The sequence below is a fragment of the Dromiciops gliroides genome, chromosome 5 (assembly GCF_019393635.1).
Source record: "Dromiciops gliroides isolate mDroGli1 chromosome 5, mDroGli1.pri, whole genome shotgun sequence".
Taxonomy (NCBI): Eukaryota; Metazoa; Chordata; class Mammalia; order Microbiotheria; family Microbiotheriidae; genus Dromiciops; species Dromiciops gliroides.
Window position 1 is genome coordinate 62,812,717 of NC_057865.1, and position 20,397 is coordinate 62,833,113.

General features: G+C 37.5%; 1 protein-coding gene across 5 annotated transcripts in view; it reads right to left on the minus strand.

Moving 5' to 3' along the window:
- The window catches only part of ARHGAP21 (Rho GTPase activating protein 21), a 151,461-nt gene that overhangs the window by 40,767 nt on the left and 90,297 nt on the right, over window positions 1–20,397 (minus strand). For 4 of the 5 annotated variants that reach the window (XM_043964940.1, XM_043964942.1, XM_043964941.1 and 1 more), the window contains 5 exons: window positions 17,676–17,768; window positions 15,162–15,240; window positions 13,327–13,381; window positions 6,114–6,143; window positions 2,982–4,866 (listed from right to left, as the gene is read on the minus strand). In XM_043964940.1, coding sequence (XP_043820875.1) covers window positions 2,982–4,866; window positions 6,114–6,143; window positions 13,327–13,381; window positions 15,162–15,240; window positions 17,676–17,768 — 2,142 coding nt within the window. The remainder of the gene's footprint in view (window positions 1–2,981; window positions 4,867–6,113; window positions 6,144–13,326; window positions 13,382–15,161; window positions 15,241–17,675; window positions 17,769–20,397) is intronic. The other variant, XM_043964943.1, reaches the window with a different exon arrangement.

Below are 20,397 nucleotides of genomic sequence, written 5' to 3' on the forward strand. Positions count from 1 at the left end.
TATAATCAAGGCCTCATTAACTGCCCAGCCATTACTTAAATTAATTTAATTCTTTATTGAAAATGGTCCCAACTTTGATATTTCTTAGCACAAATATACACATATGGATCACATGTCCAAAGTCATAACAGTGTAGAGCAATTGTAAGCCCATTATATCTTGATATTTTAGAATACTTATTGAAAAAAATAAAGAATCTGAATTAAAGAAAATTTCATCTAATTTCTAGACTATACATGAAGAACTTTTAATGAATCTAAATCACACTTTCTTTTATTTTTATAAAATATTATTTTCTCCTATGTAATATAGAGCATTATCAACTCAGCTACATCCTACACACTTTTAGGGACACAAATTGTTAAAAGAATGCACCATAGAAATGGGTACTATGGTGAGAAAGTGATTAAGTATTTACATTTTTGTATTGCTTCTACTTCGACACTGATTGTATTATAAATTTAAATACCAGCCTGCAGTTGTGCCCAATTAAATGAGACACTAAAAGAAAAACCACACTATTTTATTTATAAAATACCCATCTCAACCTTCAAGAACTATACTTATTATATTTAAATTAACTTTCGCATAAGAAATTATAGCTGTAAGTTAATTCATTAGACCATTGCCTTTCCCCCCATAATTTCACCTTTGAAAACACATTCATCATACAATTTAAATTAATTTACTAAACAAATGTTCATTGAGCATCTGTACAACATGCACTCATCCAACTATCACTTCTATCAGTAATCACAAGCATTCATTAAATACTATGTGCCAGACTGAGACATAAGGAAGAAACAAGAATAGCGTCTCCCCTCAAGGTGCTTCCGCTCCGATAAGCTCCTTACTTGAAGACCATGTCTCTCCTCCACCTCCCACACAGCTACTGGCGTATGCCTCCAGCACAGGTGTGCCCACGTCACTCTTCCAGAACCTTTGGTGGCTCATAGGGGATGGAGCCTTTAGAATGCCATACAAACGCCGCTGGCGTCTGAACTCCTTCACCATCTGGCTGCAGCCTAGCTTTCTGTCCTTCCTTCTCAGGTACTCCAGGCTGCTCTAACAATATCCCACCTCCCGCTTTGGTACCTCAGCACAGCTCCTCCTCCACATCTAAAATGCTCCCCTCTGCCAGATCCTTTTCCAGCTCATTTTCCAGATGAGGAAACTGAGGCAAACAGGGGTAAGTAACTTACTAGCTATGTAAGTCTGGGCAAATGTCTGAAGCCCGATTTGAACTCAGCAAGACGAGTGTTCCTGATGCCAGGCCCGGCACTCTATCCACTGTGCCACCTAGATACCCCAATAGCAATATGTAACCCAGAGCTCTACTCAAGTGCCACCCTGAAAAAGCCTTTCCCAATTCCCCCAGTTGCTAGTAGTCTGTTCTCCCTTAAAACTGCCTTTTATTTCTCTCTAGCCTATATTCTGTGTGACATCCTTCACTCCCCCTGGAAAATAAGTTCCCTGTAGGCGACTGTCTCACTTGTGTCTCCCTAATATCCGGCACATTTCTTGGCACACAGTAGGCACTTCACAAATACTTGGTGATTGATTCCTCTATCAAATCATCAATATATAATCTGCGGTAAGAACTTCTACCCTGCTTACATTTGTCACTGGACTCTCAATCCAGAGTGTAGGGATTCTATCAGCTTTGTGTTCCTCCTACGGCCTAGCAGACAGCCTTCCACACTGGATGCTCAGTCCGTGCACTGACTGATTTCCATCTACTTCCTACTCCTGAAGTTTCCCAAGTTCATTCTCAGATTTGTCGAAGCACAGAAGAACTCTATGGAATGTGGCTAGCCTTTCATGGGATACCTAGTGCAGGCTCCTCATGGCACAGGAACTCCCTGAAGGCAGAGACCGTGTCTTACTCATTTTTATAGCTTTGCCAATGCCCAACACAGTGCTCTGTCTGTAGCAAAGGATATGTTTAAAAGCTATAGCAATATAATGGATAGGAATATAAAAAAATATGAAAAAGCTCTGAAAAGAAATATAAGGCATCACCATGACAACGTGGGATTAAATCAGCATTTGAGAAGAACTTAGTTTGTGGAGTCCCTTGTATCAACTGCATAGACATTATAGCCACAGCTATTGAAGCTCAGAAAACAAAATTCTCTCTTTTGGGGTGGGGGTGGGGGGTAAGGGGGGAGGCTAAGAAGGTAAAGTGACTTGCCCAGGGTCACACAGCTAGTAAGTGTCAAGTGTCTGAGGCTGGATTTGAACTCAGGTCCTCCTGAATCCAGAGCCAGTGCTTTATCCACTGTGCCAACTAGCTGCCCCAGAAAACAAAATTCTTTCCACCAAAGTCCCTGACACTGTCAAAGGTTTGACACCAGAAAGGAAAAAAGTGATTTTTATCAGTAGAAACACATTAAAGATGAATTATTACGATGTGCTTTGCCACTGCACCCTAGAGAACATGGTACCTTTCCATCTGAGTCGCAGCTTTGTCTCCCCAATGAGAATGTGAACTCCTTGAGAGCAAGGGCTGTCTTACCTTTTTGTATCCCCAGCCTTTAGCACAGTGGTCTTTGCTCACAGTAAGCACTTAATAAATGCTTTTTCCTTCCTTCCTTAATTAGCATATGATAAAGACATTTATTTCACAGCGTCAATCTCTGCATTGTTAAGCTTATGTGAAAAAGGAAATTGATGCTAATATAATTTTTGAGGACAAAAGTATGATGCACAAGAAGAGTCTATAAAAATTGGAAGAAACACCTAGAAAATGTGAGAATATACACAAATAGAAGCAGAAAGCTCTACAGTCTGTGAATTAGAGATAGTGAACTGTAGTTTTACTATCTGTTGGCAGAACTACACAGGAGACATCTATACAATCCCATTTCTTACCTTGAAAACCTCTTCCCAGAATACCAGAATCTTTGGGACATCAGCCAAAAGACACTATGATGGGAGCCATTAATTTTGGTGAAGTCTATTTCAGACAGAGAGCTCACCTATAAATGGAATGGACGCCAGGGAATCACCAGGTGGGCTGGAACTTGATGCTTTCCTCTCCTCAATTCTCTTTATATGGACCTCTCGGCGAGCATCATTGGGCAACCAGCAGGTAGTGTCTGACGCAGTCTCTTGGTCATTTACTGCCAAGATGTATGACTGATGCCTCAAAGGCTGGGGTGTTTGGCGCCCAGATGGAGGCTTTTCCCTCAGGACCACTGTTTCTTTGTTATCTAGGGAGCCTGATAGTTGAATTTCAGCTTCTTGTGCATTTTGTTTGCTAGATGGTTCTAAATCACTGGAGGGAAGACAACTTTCACTCATCTGAAGTCCAAGCTTGGCAGAGGCTAAAGATGAAGAGGGGGACTTCCCAGTATCGACCATGTGGTCTGGTGCACTTTCAGCTCTTAATCTCAACTGCTGATTTAAGAGATTGTTTGAATGTAAGTGATTTACTGGTCTTTGGTCTTTGATAGCAACAAATGAGTTCTGGTTAAAGGATGCTTTTGCCACATGTGCAGAAGGAGATTTCAGAGAGTTACTGCGGACTTTGAGCAGAGGCGACCTGTCTTGTGAAATACCTCGAGGCAATGATGGTCCATAAGTATTTTGAAAGTTCCTACTTGACTGCAGTGTTTTCAAATCTGGTGAAACCTTCTGTAGCTGAGACCCAGATCCCACTCCTCTACCATTCACTCTTCTACCATCTGAATTCAAAACACCAGGAGCCACAGTAAAATTTGAATTTCGAAGAGACTTATGAAAATCTTGTGGCCTAGATCTTTCGTAGATACCGCGTCGATCGTCCTGTTCTGTAAATCCAGTCCATTTAAAAGTCTGTTTTCTATCTCCATTCAAATCAGATACAAGGTTCTCTGAATTCACCTTTTCTGATGTGTCCCCTTGCCCACCAAGATAATCCCATGAACCTGTTCTGTGGCTCCTAAAACTAACAGATGGGGAAGTGAGTGCTCCTTGAGATGCACTTCTTGGCCAATACTTCATCAGCACGGGGTCCTCTAGTCTTTCCTGGGACACACTACGCTGCCGGATCTGGACAGGCTGAGGAGCTCTATCATGAGAGGTGCTTCTTCGGCGTGCCTGCCATGTAGTGCGATTTGATGCCACCTGGCTATAATCTGTTGTGCTCTGAGAAGCTGCTCTTAAACTATCTAATCTTTCTTGAATTGTCCTACACCCCATGTGCAATCGTCTATTATCTATATACTCTTTGTAGGTTTTATAGTTTTTCCAGTCTATATGCTGATGAGAATTTGGAGAATAATGATTTGTAGAAACAGAGGGAGTATCCACTGCTTGAGGCCTACTGCTTGAAATTCCTTCTGGATGTCCACCATAGTTTCCAGATTTAACAGAGACTCCAGAAGGATCTCCTGATCTTGACACTGGAGTCTGATGAATTAAATGGGAGGTGGGAACCGAAGATGACGGTGAGAGAGTCCTTGACACTGTTTTTAAAGAGGCCTGTTCATTGAGGCCATACCTGACTTCTTCAGTTCTGTGTGATGGACCTGTAAGGTTATTTCTACCAGATGACAAATCTACAGCCTTCTCAGAAGGCACAATGACAGTCCTTACAGTTTCATTGCAAACACACACTGCCGTATTGGACTTGGCAACATCTGGTGGTGATGGAGGCACTTGTACTTCCATTCTGTAGGCCCTGCCAGGTTGGGTCAGTCCTGGAGTACTGACTGGCTGTTTGCTCAGTGAAGAGTCAGGAGGAGCTACTTCCACGGGCTGTGTCTTTCCTGAAGTGGAGGGGGATAGCCAGGGATAGCAAATGGGCGGGGGCTCAGGAATGTTGTGGGCATTGCCACTGTAAGCTTCATTGCCTTTCAAGTAAGCATCTTGAGAATATGCCTGTGAAACGATGAAAACAGGTTGTCACCTAAAATTCTTTAAAATAACCATAATTTCTGCTTTCGATGTTTACTTCAACATAGACATAAGACCACATTAGTGAATGGCACAAATTTAGAGAAAAAGTCAGTTCAGAAACCTAGTGAACTGTAAAATTTGCACATAATATAAATGGATACTAATCATTCCCCTTTACAACATTTTGGTGAATACACCAAAATCTTTTCCCTTATTTGCTACAAACTGCTTCTAAAATCCCCCCATTTAATCTTCTTAGTGCTGTTGGGATTTTGACAGGTTAAATTGCTTCATAATAAATCCCATAAGTCAGAGGATTCTTTTACCCCTGCCAGATAAAAGAAAATGAAAATATTAAAAATTCTAACTATATAAATATAACATTCTCAGTGAATAAACTTTTTGAAGTAATACACAGTATTAGCCATTACTTATTTTCTCAAATTGATACTATTATATAAAAGTTGAACCAATATGCTAATAATTTTACATTAAAAAGGGAAAATGAGCATTTTTATTAAGTACATAGAAGGAAAACACATATACTCCCCAAGCTCAAAATAGTTCAAGTTAGTAGATTATTTCCCATCTTACCTTATGTTGAGCTAATAATGCCTAAGAAAACCAGTTATGTTACATTTTGTAAATTTCATTGATCTTTCTATTTTATAAAGGTATAGCTACTACTAATAGTCATGCATTCTAAATTTTTTTCGACAACTCATGACATTATTTAGAAAGGTACTTAAATAGAGACCCCACAACACAGAGCTGGTCAATGCAATAAAAGCCTATGCTTGGCATTTCCTTGGGATTTGATAAAATTCAATGCAATATTTCTTATTCCAATCATAAAAATCTTAATATAGAACCAATGAGTCTTGGCTTTGCATTTAGGCATGCTGTAAAGCCCAAGTGCAGTCATCAACCCAAGAGCCCAGGACCAGGAAGCTAGAAGGAGGGCGAGGCACTAAAAAACCAAATGCGATAAATAAATACGACACTGAACACTACTAAAATTTGGGAAATGAAAGAAAGCAACCCCTCCTCCCCAATAAACATCACAAGCACATATTGCACATTAGCAAGGTTAACCATGAGAAGGGATTTCTGTGAACGAACATCTAGTTCAGGAACTTGCAGGTTTAACAGACTGTATTATGACAAATCTATTAAAAAAACAAAACATGCCTTAGAAATAAAGGAAATGGCTACTGTGCATTTCTTACCAGTGCTGTGACATCCTTTGTAAACTGTAGCTGGCAGAAAATAGGAAAACATAGTAAAAGCTGCTTACTGATACAAAGACAGAATTATGTTGTCATATTGGTGCTAGAAACAGCAAGCTAAAAATACGTGTAGACCGATTTCTCTGGAAGGTTCCGGCTGAGTCCAAGGGGCAGAAGAGCAGAAAAGCCTTCGGCATGCCTGTGAGCATGTGTGTCTCAGGCTTGCTTGATTTCTCTACCATCGTGGAAGCAAAGCCTGTCTTTGCCAAGCCTCCCTGGCACACATTTTTCTTCCTCAGGCACAGTGCTCTAGAAACGCGCTACAAAGCTTCCCTTCCACTAGGGCAGCATTGCTTTCTCTCTTCTCCCTGGAGCTTCTACTGAGCTCTGCTTCCAGATGACGAAACGAAGGCTCTAGTATGCATTTAAAACAGTGCCACCCTCCTCCCAATAAATCTGCACATAAGCAGGAGCTGTCAGCTGACCACAGCTGCTCTTATACTATATTTCTAAAATAGGGGAAAATGATAATTCTGAAGAAATAACTTCTCCTTGTGATTAATTTCATTAGATATATTTCATTCAGGAAAGAGAATCATAGACTATCACTGCAGTACATTTCAGCAACACAGCCTTCCTTCTATAAGTAGCTTTAAAAAGAACTAAAATAGATATTTAAAAGGTTATTTCCAAATCTGATGAGGTGAAAACTCTAGAAAAATAGCTCATTCAAGAAGTAGTAAGAAAGCCAAATGACATCTGTATAAAAACAAGCACTGACCTTACAAGATGATTAGATAAAACTATTTAAGATTTTAAGGCTTAAAAAAGGCTAGTAACCTTGCCTTACAGTTTAGGCCCACCTCCAGTTCTTTAAAATTAATACATATGATACATTTGAAAATTTACAAACACACTATTTAATCAAATTTTTTTTCAAACTGGAGAATATATTAAAGCGCATGTTCAGAGCAGAGAGGTTCATTAAAATCACTTAAAACTTAAGATTTATAAGCCAAATATTTACCAAGTATTAAAGGGCTTGGTTAGTCGGGGCCCAAGATGAACCTTTTGGAGAAAAACATCTGAACAAGCCACCTCCTTGAGGTGGCCCTAAAGCCACTACCTGGGCATATGGCAGCAAGACCACCAAAACTACCCCATATCTGTAGCTAGGGCTAGCAAAATAGAATGTTTAAGATTTTAAGAATATTTAAGACCCTCACATGACAAAGTAAAACTACTACAGAGACCTCATCTGAAAGTTCACTGAACATTTCATATCTGTACCATTCTCCAACACCTCTGTATTTTAATTAAGAGAAATATATTTTTTTCTTTTTCCCACTTTCACCCCACTGTGGGTGAGGGAGACAAATTTCTTATGACAAATATGCATAGTCAAGCAAAACAAATTCTCCCAATGGTGTTATGCAAACACACAGAGAGACATATGTATATATGTCATATTACATACCCTAAAGCCATCATCTTTCTGTAATGGATAGTACATTTCATCATCAGTCTTCTGGAATGAACAGTCATTGTACTGATCATAGTTCTTAGACTAGAAACATCTTCATTAAAACTCCTAAGCAATATCAAGCAACTAATACCAATTTACAAGACAAGAAAGTAACCTTCACGATTCTTACACGTAGTCTCTCTTTTTCTAGGTAAGACTATTCACAAAACTTTCTAAACTAATTTCTACCTAATCTGATTTCTCATAGCACCTTTTACTTTTCTTAGTCACTTATTCATGTTCCATTTCATATGCTACATGCCTCAAATCCCCTGATAGGCCAGGAACCCACTTTATTCTTTTAACTCCCCAAAAGCATTCAACCTGGTAACATGCACAAAGTAGGCCCTTCACAAATGTTGACAGAATGAAAAAGCCCACACTTAATTTCCATAGCCTTCTCAAGTAATTCTGCTACATTCAAATGACTAGCCAAAAACTGCAAGAAAATATGCCTGATAAACAAATGAAAATTTAAGTTCAAATTATGTCTCTAATTTAAATACTGTATACATCATTGTTTTGAAAGTAAATCCAATGTATATTAAAATATTTAATGGCAAAAGAGGCTTTGGCTTTATTAGTCAGTGTGCTCATCAAAACAAAGTAAGCTCGGACACATGGATCTACTTTTATAAGTGTTTTGTATAATATTAGAACAAAAGGAGTTCACAATCATGATCATGATGAAAAAAACCATCAGTCACTAAGCATTTAATATAAAAACTCTCTGAGGCAACTAAGATCTAATTTTTTATAGAAGACATGGAAAAGTATGTCAACCATATAACAAGTTCACAACTGCTAAGATATATAGAAATAAAGTGTACTCATAGGTCTTACACATTTTCCTAATAGATTAAAAAGTGACAGAAATGAGTAATAAAGTTAGTCAAATATATTTAAAATTTATCATAAAGCTTAAAACAAAGCAATACAAACATAGCTCAATAAAATTAATAAACTGTCCTTTCGTTCAAATCTTGTACCTAAGCTTCTCCCTGAGCTTAAATACTTGCCTAATAATTTTCCAGAGGTCCCTTCTCAAAATACAACCACTAAATTCAACTGAAAATGTAAGTTTTAGTCCCTGCAGCCTAATGTTAATTAAGTCAAGATTGCAACTATAGTTCATCAGTGTGCATTTTACAAGGTAACTGTTGAGGCAATCTCTTAAGATTCAGAAGATTCCATCTTCCACTCCCTGTTATCATAATTCCAGTCTGAGTAGAACTGTAACAGTTCTGAGTCAGTTACTGTTCGTTATTTGGCTTAATGGACCCATGCACAGAGAGATGTCAAATAATCAAAATAACAATAACTATGATCCCTTTTCAATAGTGTTCAAATTGGCAAAAGGAATTTGAATTTGCCCCATAAACTCTATGTACATCATATGGCTTTAAACACATAGGGTTTCTCTGTTTTGTTTTGCAGGGCAATGAGGATTAAGTGACTTGCCCAAGGTCACACAGCTAGTAAGTACCAAGTGTCTAAGGCCATATTTGAATTCAGGTCCTCCTGTATCCAGGGCCGGTGTTTTATCCACTGCACCACCTGGCTGCTCCCGAACCATAAACTCATTTTAAAAAAGGGATGATGAAAATTACCTACAACAATATTTGTATTTTTAAAAGTAAAATTGCATAAAATAACAACAAAAGAACCAGGCTAAACAATTAAACTTTTATACTGAAAATCTTCAATAACTTAATGAGCATACATGAAAGCTGTCAAGCACAAAAATTATGAGCCTGATCTTTTTCATCTGAAGAATTCATCCTTTATCTTGTTTCCTACAAGTTGTTCTCCATTCACTCTGACATTTCCTGCCATGTACTTATGCCCAGTGCCTCTGCATCAGCTGTCTTCTGGGCCAGGAATGTGCTCCCTCCTCCTGCCCTTCCTGAGTCCCCATCTGTTAGTGCCATCTCTCCCTGACCATTTTTATTGAATTTGTATTTATTCTGTACCTACTTATATGTAAGTGTTATCTCCCCAGGGTGGGGCTGAGGCTAGAGCACAATTCTCTGAGAGTAGGACTGTTTCTTTTTTTTCTTTTCTTTATCTCTAGTATCTGCACAATGCCTGGCCTATAGTAAACACTGATTAAATGCTTTTTGATGAGTAATTATATTCTTAACATAATTAAATTCTGTAGTCTATCCCTTATCGACTGGACCCTCTCTCTATATGTTCTTTCCAAAATGTTCAGCTCATGGAGGCCGGGTGCATAGCCCACTCTTCCCCTCCTCCTATCCCACCTCCAATTTCTTATGAAATTTTTCCTTCAGTCAACCTTCATTATGGATATTAAATCATTAATGTTTTTAAACGAAGACTCAAATTCCCAGGTAAAAAAAGCGAAGTTAGGGGCAGCTAGGTGGCACAGTGGATAGAACACCCGCCCTGGATTCAGGAGGACCTGAGTTCAAATCTGGCCTCAGACACTTAACAATTACTAGCTGTGTGACCCTGGGCAAGTCACTTAACCCCAATTGCCTCACCAAAAAAACCCCCACAAAACACAAAAACCGAAGTTAAAGCAAAAGTAAAAACATTTTTGCATGAGCTATTTTAGAGCAGTTTCAGGATCATCTGGAAGATCCTAACAGACCACCAGATGATGGTTCAGTCTTAGAACAATTGCTGCTCAAAAGCAATTTCAGAGAAGAGAAGGTTGGGAATATGGGCAGTTCAGACCTCTGATTTCATTGTCATACTGGACTGAAGTTGAAGACAATCTCTTTGCCAATGCACTTAGACTAAAATATGTGACTCTAATATTAGAGAACTGAGGGAAGTGGGAAGTTAAATTGCATCTCTCCCCAGGGTCTTCTTGACTCTGAGGCAAGCTTCTAATTATACCAGGATACCTCTCTGAAGGCAAAATATTTCTTATATGTAGTTATTAAAGAATATCAGAAATTTAACTTAATGTTTGAAGAATGTCTCATCTCTACACATGTCCAGTTTTGAATAATTTATGCAAAGTATGAATTGCAACAAGTCTTTTCTTACACTACTCAGATCTCTTCATTAAATTAGAATAGATTCAGCTGTGAATGAGTGCTAAATTTAAAGATGGAGTTTTAGCATTTTTATAGAGGTGTCTTTGATAGATAATATTCTGTAATTTACTGGAAATAACAACATCATTTTTGCAAACTGAAAACTGCTACAAGACAAATTATTTCTATTTGACGTTACTACACATTATATTCAAAACAGGGATTTTTTGCCTTCACAGTTCTGAATTTTGACACTCTAACTGCATATGAAACTAAGTCTAAACCATATTATAAAAATAGTATTAATATGCACACTAGTTGAGTATTTATGATACCTATCAGTTCAAGTAATTTAAACTCTGATGAATTTTCTTTCATTTTTTTCAATGTGTTTTCTTTTGTTTTTTCCAGTATTTATTTTGAATAAAATTGAATGAGAGATTGACCATCTTTCTCCCCGACTTAAACATCATTAGTTAGTTATTTTTGTTATGCTAAAATGCTTTCTGCTCTTTGTCAAGCGGAATAATATATTAGCAAATTTTTATTTGTTTTCTTAATCAAATCCAATTCAAGATAGCCTGTGGTCTGTTACTTTTACAGGTTTTTACCAGTCTTAATCCTGACAGAGACATGATTGGCTCTAAAAATGAGAAGAGATTTCAGTCTGAAACATCCATTTATTCTCTTAAGATTTCAGATTGTAGGGGGCAGCTAGGTGGTGCAGTGGATAAAGCACCGGCCCTGGATTCAGGAGGACCTGAGTTCAAATTCAGCTTCAGACTCAACACTGACTGACTAGCTGTGTGACCCTGGGCAAGTCACTTAACCCTCACTGCCGTGCCCCCCCCCCAAAAGATTTCAGATTTTTGAGGTAGGATTTTTTTTATGTTTTCTTTCACATTATGACTAATATGTGTGTTTTACATGACTGCACATGTATAACCTATATCAAATGCTTGCCTTCTCAATGAGGAGAGGTGGGGAGTAAGAGAATTTTGAACTCAAAGTTTTAAAAACTCATGTTAAAAACTGTTCTTACCTGTAATTGGAGAAAATAAAATACTAAATAAAACTTTTTCAGAAGACGACTTCAGCTTGTGAGCAGGGCTCCAAAAAGGGCCTCCTTTCCTTCACTCTGACATCCATAGGCTCCCCTGAATGCCCTTTGTTGGGCTCCTGAACATTGCGAAGATGGGCCAATGTAGCTGACCTGGGCCTTCTTTTTCTGAGGAAGCTACATTCAAACTAATACTTTACCAGTTAACAATGATGCCACCTTACTCATTCATTCATAATACAATGGGAGAAGAGCCCTCTCCAGAGTTAGAGGAGGCAGCTCTCAACCTGCTAATGCTGCCTGGCTTGGGCAAATTGCTTATTCCACTTTTAAACTGGAATCCTATGGCCTCCCTGAACTTCAATTTCCTCAACTTTATAGAAAATAAGAGGCCTCCCAGATACTTTGGAGCTCAGTCTCGATGAGCTTTGGATTACCCTTGTCTCTCACACAGCCCGATGGGGGAAATGTCCAGTTTATTGGTTAACACAAATGAGTATTAGGTAATTTTGTTTTGAAACAGTATTAACTACTATATTGTACTTTAAAAATCATCCAATTTATATAATGAATTAAAATAATAAAAATATTTTGCTTCCCTGGTGTTTTCTCGGACATTTTCCTCCTTGTTTTCAGTAGTAATGTGGTTTATTTTGTTTGTTTGTTTTGCTATAAACATAAGAAAAGATTTCACTAGATAGGCCAAGAAATTACATTTCTCTTCATCATATTATTATTTTGGGGGTTTTTTTAATTGTGGGGAATTATTTTTTCCATTTATTTAGAATTTTATTTTTTCACCAAATTACATGTAAAAACAAATTTTAACATCGATTTTTAAAACTTTGCATTCCAAATTTTCTTCCTCCCTCCCTCCCCATCCCCGCTTAAGAACTCAAGCAATTCAATATGTTATACATGTGTAGTCATCATCATCATAGTATTTCTTTTTCATGCCTAACTGCATGGTTTTGATCCATTTCTTTTAATCTGTTGCTCAATTACATCTTCTCCCTTTAGTAATACTGAACTAAGAAAAAAATGAAAAGTTCCATTTAACTTTTGTTTTCTCTATTAAAATGAGCATACACAATTTATGATAACCACAGTCCAAGAATTTCCTGGCTGTCATGAAACACATTTTTACATACATTTTTACACTGTAATTTAAGATGTATGCTATCCTGAATCAATGCAGGTCTGAGGATAAGTAATCTAATTATGCTGGAGACAACATTTATTAGCAGGCACTGCAGAAACCTAGCATGTGATTCCATTCCCCATATCCATGAGAGGGCAGGGACTTGGCCATTTTTGTTTCTGTGTCTCCAGTTCTACCAAAGTGCCTGACATTCAGCAATGCCACGGAACTGAATTACTGAGAACCAACTTCAGACAGAACCATGATGAAGGTTGCTTTCGTTCACCTGCACTTGGGGGCTCTCATTTCCTTCAACCAACCAAGGCAGTCGGATGCACAGACACAATTTAGAAAATATGTGGCCTAAACGTCCAACCCAGACTTACTCCACTCTGGCCAGGAAAAGTTGCTCTCTGCCACAGAGACTTAGCTGAGAGGTATGACTGTATTGCTATACTTGAGTAAATAAAACTTACCACTTGAAGAATGTCTTCATCTTTTGGCATAACACTAAGTTCCAATGTGGTATCACTGAAATAAAACAATTACACTTTTTTTAAATTTTTAGGAGAGATGCAAATATATGGGAGGGGCCAGAGGTCAGTCAATTCAGAAATGTTCGTGACATTATTTAAGGCTTAGACTGTTTTCTTAAATTGTTACTTTCCAAATCCAAATTATTTAGAATATGAAAAATGTTTAGCTTTTAAATAGGATTAACTGCCTGTGTTTTTATTTTATTAACTCAACTAATTATTTTTAAAATGTGGACACTCCAGGTCAACTTTAAAAGTTTCTTAACTGAGGCAGCTGAAATGTAAAACTAAAAAAACTGAAATGAGAATTCATACCAAACAGAATGGTTTCTTATTTCATTTAAAATCAGAGACTATATTATATGATTTTTTAAAAAACTGAATATCAAAGGAGAGAAGCAGGGTAGTCTTTAAATCATCATATTAAGAAATACTCCTTTCTGTATTCAAATTCAGTATTTTAAAGATCATTTATCATGTTAACTGAGAAATTCATTAAAAAAGAAACCTTATCTGCTGTTATAACTGTTTTCTTTACTCTGTAATAATTTCTAATGATAACAATTGGCAAAAAAATTGTTCATGTCTTAGAGCTTAATAAGATCTTACTGTATTTTGGTGCTGTAAAGCACCTAACATAAGCAAACATTTTCCCTATCACAAAACCCCAAAAACAAAACAGCTCAGGAGGGGTAAATCAGAGTGTAACCCAGTGTCTGAAACAACATGTGGACAGAGCACAGCCAGTGTTTCTAAACCTAACCTAGACATGCATTAAGCACAATTTCTTTAATTCAATCAAGATATTTTAAGACTTAAAATCCCTTAAGTTTATTGGTATTGCTTTTTGTCCAATCTATCAATTCAAAAAAGAAAGGCATGCTAAGTCAAGTAGAGCCACTGGTTTGAACAAGGAAAAAACTAGGCAGGGGGGGGGGGTGGTTATTTTAGTAGCTTAGTGTCAGGAGATAATACATACTGATGAGATAAATTCTTCTGCAAGGATACATTTTTACATTAATAGACTGCAGAATCTCAATGGCATTATGCTCCATTATCCATTTGCTACCAACTGCCTACAAAAGGAACACAATTTTGTTTTTAAAGATAGGATGAGAAGACTTATATATTTCTCTATTTTTCCAAATTTTGTTTAAATGAATTTTGTCATTCTGAACTTAAAGTACTCCCCAAAATTCATATCAAAGTGACAACAAATTAACGTATATTTTAAGGAAAATGAACCATAAGAGAATTATAGATATTTAGAAGTGGATTTTTAAAGGTGTTTTAGCAGTTCATTTACATTTCTAGGCATAAAAATATCAGCAAACAAAACACATTAGCAACATCCCAATTATCTTAGAGAAAAGAGCTTGGAAGCCTCTCTCCCCTGTCTCAAGCTCCTGAGGCATTATGTTCAAATTGGTACCACTACCAGGAACATCTAGAACCAAGATACAGGCTATGTATTTTCTCAGAATCTCAGCCACTAACTTCACTAAAGACATTAGAGTATATTCTTGAGTATGAATCTGTCCTCATCATACCACTTTTAGAGCCCAATTTAAGGGATTTTAATGATGAAGCCAGTAAAGCTGCCAAATAGAAACAGTGTAAGTCATGGCCAAATAAACTTGGCTTTAACCACATAAAAACTCAAGTCCTCAACACTTCACTCTCCAAGAGTCTTTAATAAAAGATCATTCTGCTGAACTGACCTGTGAAACAGAAACCCACTTGTGGCCCAAATCAACCCTATTCAGACATCTTACCTGTTCTGAATTAAAGCAATTACTTGGGAATAGGTCTTTCCAATAACACTTTCTCCATTGACTTTTATAATGCGATCACCTGCAAGGAGAGGTGAAGAAAAAGCATAAGAAAGTCCTAAGGGAAAATGTGTTTTGGCACACCCTGAGGTACTAACGAGCATTTCTTCATCAGTCTGTATGGTTGTATCTTTATTATATGGAATCATTTATACCAACATAATGAAAGGCAAAAGAAAAAAAATTTTTTAAACTGAGGAAGGAAAATCTGAGGCAGAAAGAGGTTTTTAAGAATTAGCTTCGAATATCTGACTAGAAAAAAAAATCTACTGAAAACACATTTTCTGTCAACATCAGAAATGCAGCAGTGTTTTCAAAGAAGATTACAGTGGGATTGCTGTTGGCTTTGCAGACATCAAAGCCATCTCTCACCAATGTCTAGTGGTCACTGTTCCACTACTCAGGATTCTATCAGTGACCAGAAGAGGGGGAGAAGCAGCAGGAGATAAGGGAACCTCTCCATTTCCCATCTCTTGGATTACGACTGCTGTAAAGCACAGACCTATATAGGAAGTATAAACAAATTGTTCCTTTCTTCCTCTCTTTTAAGGGCCCAGCTGGGCTTACTTTAATTATCCCTTTTTGTTTTTGCAGGGCAATGAGGGTTAAGTGACTTGCCCAAGGTCACACAGCTAGTAAGTGTCAAGTGTCTGAGGCCAGATTTGAACTCAGGTCCTTCTGAATCCAGGGCTGGTACTTTGTCCACTGCACCACCTAGCTGCCCCTAATTATCCCTTTTTGACCTTACTCTCCCCAAAGTAATAACTCACCTTTGAATATGATTTAAGGTCTGTACCTACATTATTTAACCTGAGCCTGACAATAACCCAATGAAGTAGATATTATCTTCATTGCTAATTTTTAACAGAAGGAAAAACGAAGGCCAGAGACATTCAGTGACTTGCCCATGAACACAAAGCTGGTGAATGCTGGTGATGGAATCTGAAAAGGCCAGCTTTCAAGTTCAGCACGCTATCCCTGTGCCATGTTGCCTCTCCTCATGGCCCTATGTGGTAAATGCCTAGAGCTGGCTACAGAGCCTTGTCTCTAAAATGACAAATTTACAGGTATTACATTATTCACCAAGAAAAAAAGAATCAAATGGCACTTAGGTAGGTCAAGTGTTAGGAAGGCAGAAATGACCTGTTGGGAAACACCATATCTAGATTATTGGTAAATTCAACGGAAAGAAGAAAAAAGTTGTATTTTCTAAATGTGTTCTAGTCAGTGTCCCTTCTTTCATTTTCTCAATCTCCAGTGATTTGAAAAATTATGTGCTCCATATAAACAGACATTGGAAATCTGTTTTTGCGTTCTTAACCTCAGGTCCAAAGACCCCCAAGCAGTCTATGGAAGGATTTCAGAGGGCCTATGAACTTTGCTAGGATAAAAGTCTTCATTTTTAAGTTTTAACCAATCGTCTTAAATACTACTCAAGGGGCAGCTAGGTGTCGCAGTGGATAGAGCACCGGCCCTGGAGTTAGGAGTACCTGAGTTCAAATCTGGCCTCAGACATTTAACACTTACTAGCTGTGTGACCCTGGGCAAGTCACTTAACCCCAATGGCCTCACTAAAAAAAAAAAAAATACTACTCAATATATTTATTATTGGCATACCAAAGAGGTTAAAATGCTATAACTCTTTACTCAAAAGGCAATGCAAGTCTGGAGGAAGTTTCTAGGTAATTCCTATTAAAAAATATTTTTTGATGACAGAATGTCATTTTAAACACTGAGCATGTGCTCTCTACAAAATAGCAACCATAGACATTATCTATTTATCAATCAAACTTAAATCATTTGACAGTATATCCCAAATGGATGAGTTAAAATAAAAATAATAGCTCATATTTACAGTACTTCAGGGGTTAACAAAGTACTTTATGTACATTATCTAATTTTAATCTTCAGAACAACTCTATGTGACAGATGCAATTGATAGACTAATTTTACAGATGAAGAAACTCAGGCTTTAGAAACTTTAAGTGATTTGCCCACTTTGAAACAGTATAGGAATCTTTTCAACACTGACAGATAGACACAGTGTCTCCGTCTCTGTCTCTCTCTGTATCTGTCACTCATTCACTCATCTTAGTGCCAAGCTTTAATAGCTTAAAACTTCACTAAAACTTTTGAGACACCCTGTATATTAGAATAATCCCAACGGTCAGATGCCTTGCTCCATTAAGTAAATTAATCCTCACTAGGGCATTCTAAGCAAAGGTTGGTTTTTTAGGTACACTATAAAAAGGATTCTTAATCTCATATTAGGTGAAGTAGGTAGATGGTTCTCTGAGGTTCCTCATTTTGAGAATGGATAAAGAAGAAAACGGGAGAAAAATCAAAGACAGGGGGACTATATGGCGAGTAAAACAGAAACTTGGGAAAATAAAGTGGAAAGAGCAAGGAGAATATTGTGAGCCTCAGGTAGTGTAATGTAAAACAGAAGAGGAGCACCTGTGCATAATCCAGCTTCAAAAGCAGGTCCTCCTTCTTTAACTTGCTTAACAAATATGGTGTCCATAGGCTCCAGTCGGTTTCTTTGCTTTCCTGCAGAAAAATATAAAGTTGTTAAATATATGAGCTTATATAAAATACAAAAATATTAACTTAATCCCAAGATTTTTACCCCCTTATCTTTATTCTCTCCCTCTCTTACTGGCTACTTCTGGCCGGCTGGCCTTAAAAGATGCTCAAATCTCCCTTCTCCCTTTAAAAAAAGCCTTCATGAAAAACTGTCATCCCTCTGAGTCAGGGGTTCTTAATCAGAGGTACAGAGATTTCAGGGCATCTGTTAACTTGGATAGGAAAAACCTACATCTTTACTTTCACTAATCTCTAACTGAAAGTTAGAATTTCCTTCCATTATTTACAGACATCATTTTTAGAAGGAGCTCACAAGCTATTAACCCTCTTGCCTTCACTATCTCTGCTATAAAGCTTCCTAACACTGTTCTTATGCCTACCCTTTGCAATCAGGTTTCCAATCTCATCATTCAATGGAAAACTGCTCTTGCCAAAATTACAAATGATCTCAAAATTGCCAAATCTGATGGTATTTTAAGAATTCATATTGTTCTTGACCTCTTTGATGGATGCATTTTGCACATGTGAAAAACCATTCCTCCTGAACATTCTTTGCTCTCAAGAGTTTTTGTGACATGCTCCCTACTGATCCTCTTCTTACCTGTCTGAGTACTACTTTTCAATCTCTTTTGCCGAATTTTGATTCATTTCATGCATATCTTCATTAGGAGTGTACCCCAAGACTCTTCCCTGGGCCCTCTTCCTCTTCTCTCATCAGCTCCTAAGGAGTAAATTACTAACTCTATGCAGACGACTCCCACATCTATATATCCAGCCCAACTCATGCTCCTAAATTCCAAACTGAACTTCCCAATTTTTGTTAGGAATACTACCATTCATCCAGTCTTTCTGATATGTAAATCTGGCATTACCCCCAACTTCTCCCTCTCCCATATCCAACATAACCACTCAGTAGACAAATCTTACCATTTCTATCTTTACAACATCTCTCGAATAATGAAGCCTCCTCTCTACGTTCAGGGCAGACCCTTGGCTCTGCCGAGACTCAGTGCTGCAATTGCCTGCCTCCAGGCTTTCCCCAATCCAGCCCATTCTAACTGCAGCTCTGACTCTGTCATTCCACTGTGCAACAAAGTCCAGATCTCTCCTCTTGACTACGAGATCCAATACAAACACTTGTTTGGCTTTTAAAGTCTTTCACAGCTTGGCCTCAACTTATCTTCAAGTCTTAGAACTTTTTTCCACCATTCATCCAAACCGGTCTTTCTGTTTTTCTCACACGTGCCAATCAGGCTCTGGGCCTTTGCATGGACTGTATTTCCCGTGCCTGGTGTGCACTCCCTCCTCACTTTAGCCTCATAGGACCCCTAGCTTCTTTCAAGATGCAACTTGAACACCATTCTCTATGTGATGCCTTTCCTGAATCCTCAACTGCTAGTGCATGCCCCACCTTCCTTACATTTCATTATCTTGTATTTTCAAGATTACTGAATTACTAAAAAATGTTATGTATTTCTATGCTCATTGAAGCATTTCATCACTATTGAGTATCTACTACATGTACTATGTTAGGGGTAGAAGGGATAAAAATAAGGTATATGCATGACCTTGGTCATGAAGAATTTGGATTCTACTTGGGGAGACAAGAAATGCCATGTCAAAATTTAAACTAAAGGTAAATATCAATAGAATACGATAGTTGACATTATGATTAAATGTCAAATGTTAAATAACAAATCATTTATACCCATGACTAATTTTTCTTTAAGTTTCTGTTAGAGGCAGTATGGCTTACTGGCTAGAGAGCTGGCCTTGGAACCAGTAAGACTTCCAATACATAATCACTGTGGGACCCTAAGCAAGTCACTTTAGGAAAACTACCTGAGTGCTTCAGGAAACTATCTAAGACTATAAATTTAAGAGAAGGTACCAGCCAGCATTGTTAAAAGGAGTTTCCTCACCTGGAAGTTCTTGATATCAATGAATCACAGATCCAGTCTCGATTCCTATCTCTATCAGAAAGCGGCATATACTACCTAAGTCCTTTGAGTTGGAATATTTTTGTATTTATATGCCTAATAGACCCTGGAAGTGAAATATAACCTAGAAAAGTTATTTTACGCCTTCTGATCATCCATGTTGTCCAATAAATTTTACATCCTCAAATATATATATCAAATGATACTCAATATTTTAACAAGCTGTTTCCCTGTATTCTTTAACTACTGAGGTACATTAACTAATTGCACTTTCAAAAAAGAAACTGTAAAAAGGTCCAATCAACTAAACTACCTGCTACTTTAGAAAACTTTTAGTAAACAAAGACCTTTTACTTACAGTGAATTAAAAGAGCTAACCTCCTATAACAGTCCATTTTCAGCATATTACATTTTAAAATACAAGTTTTCTCCAACACAATTCAATACAATTCAAGGACAGATAGTGTTTGCATTATTAAAAGCACTAGTGCTTTTAACAAAAATTAAAAATAAAACCCACATATTGTTCCCTTGACAGTTTAATTTTTGCACTAATGGGCATTATAAAGACAACCATCCATTTCTCCTTTCCCAAAGATATGAGGACTTGGTAAACTGTGCTGAATGAACTACCTGATTTCAGGGATGAATCA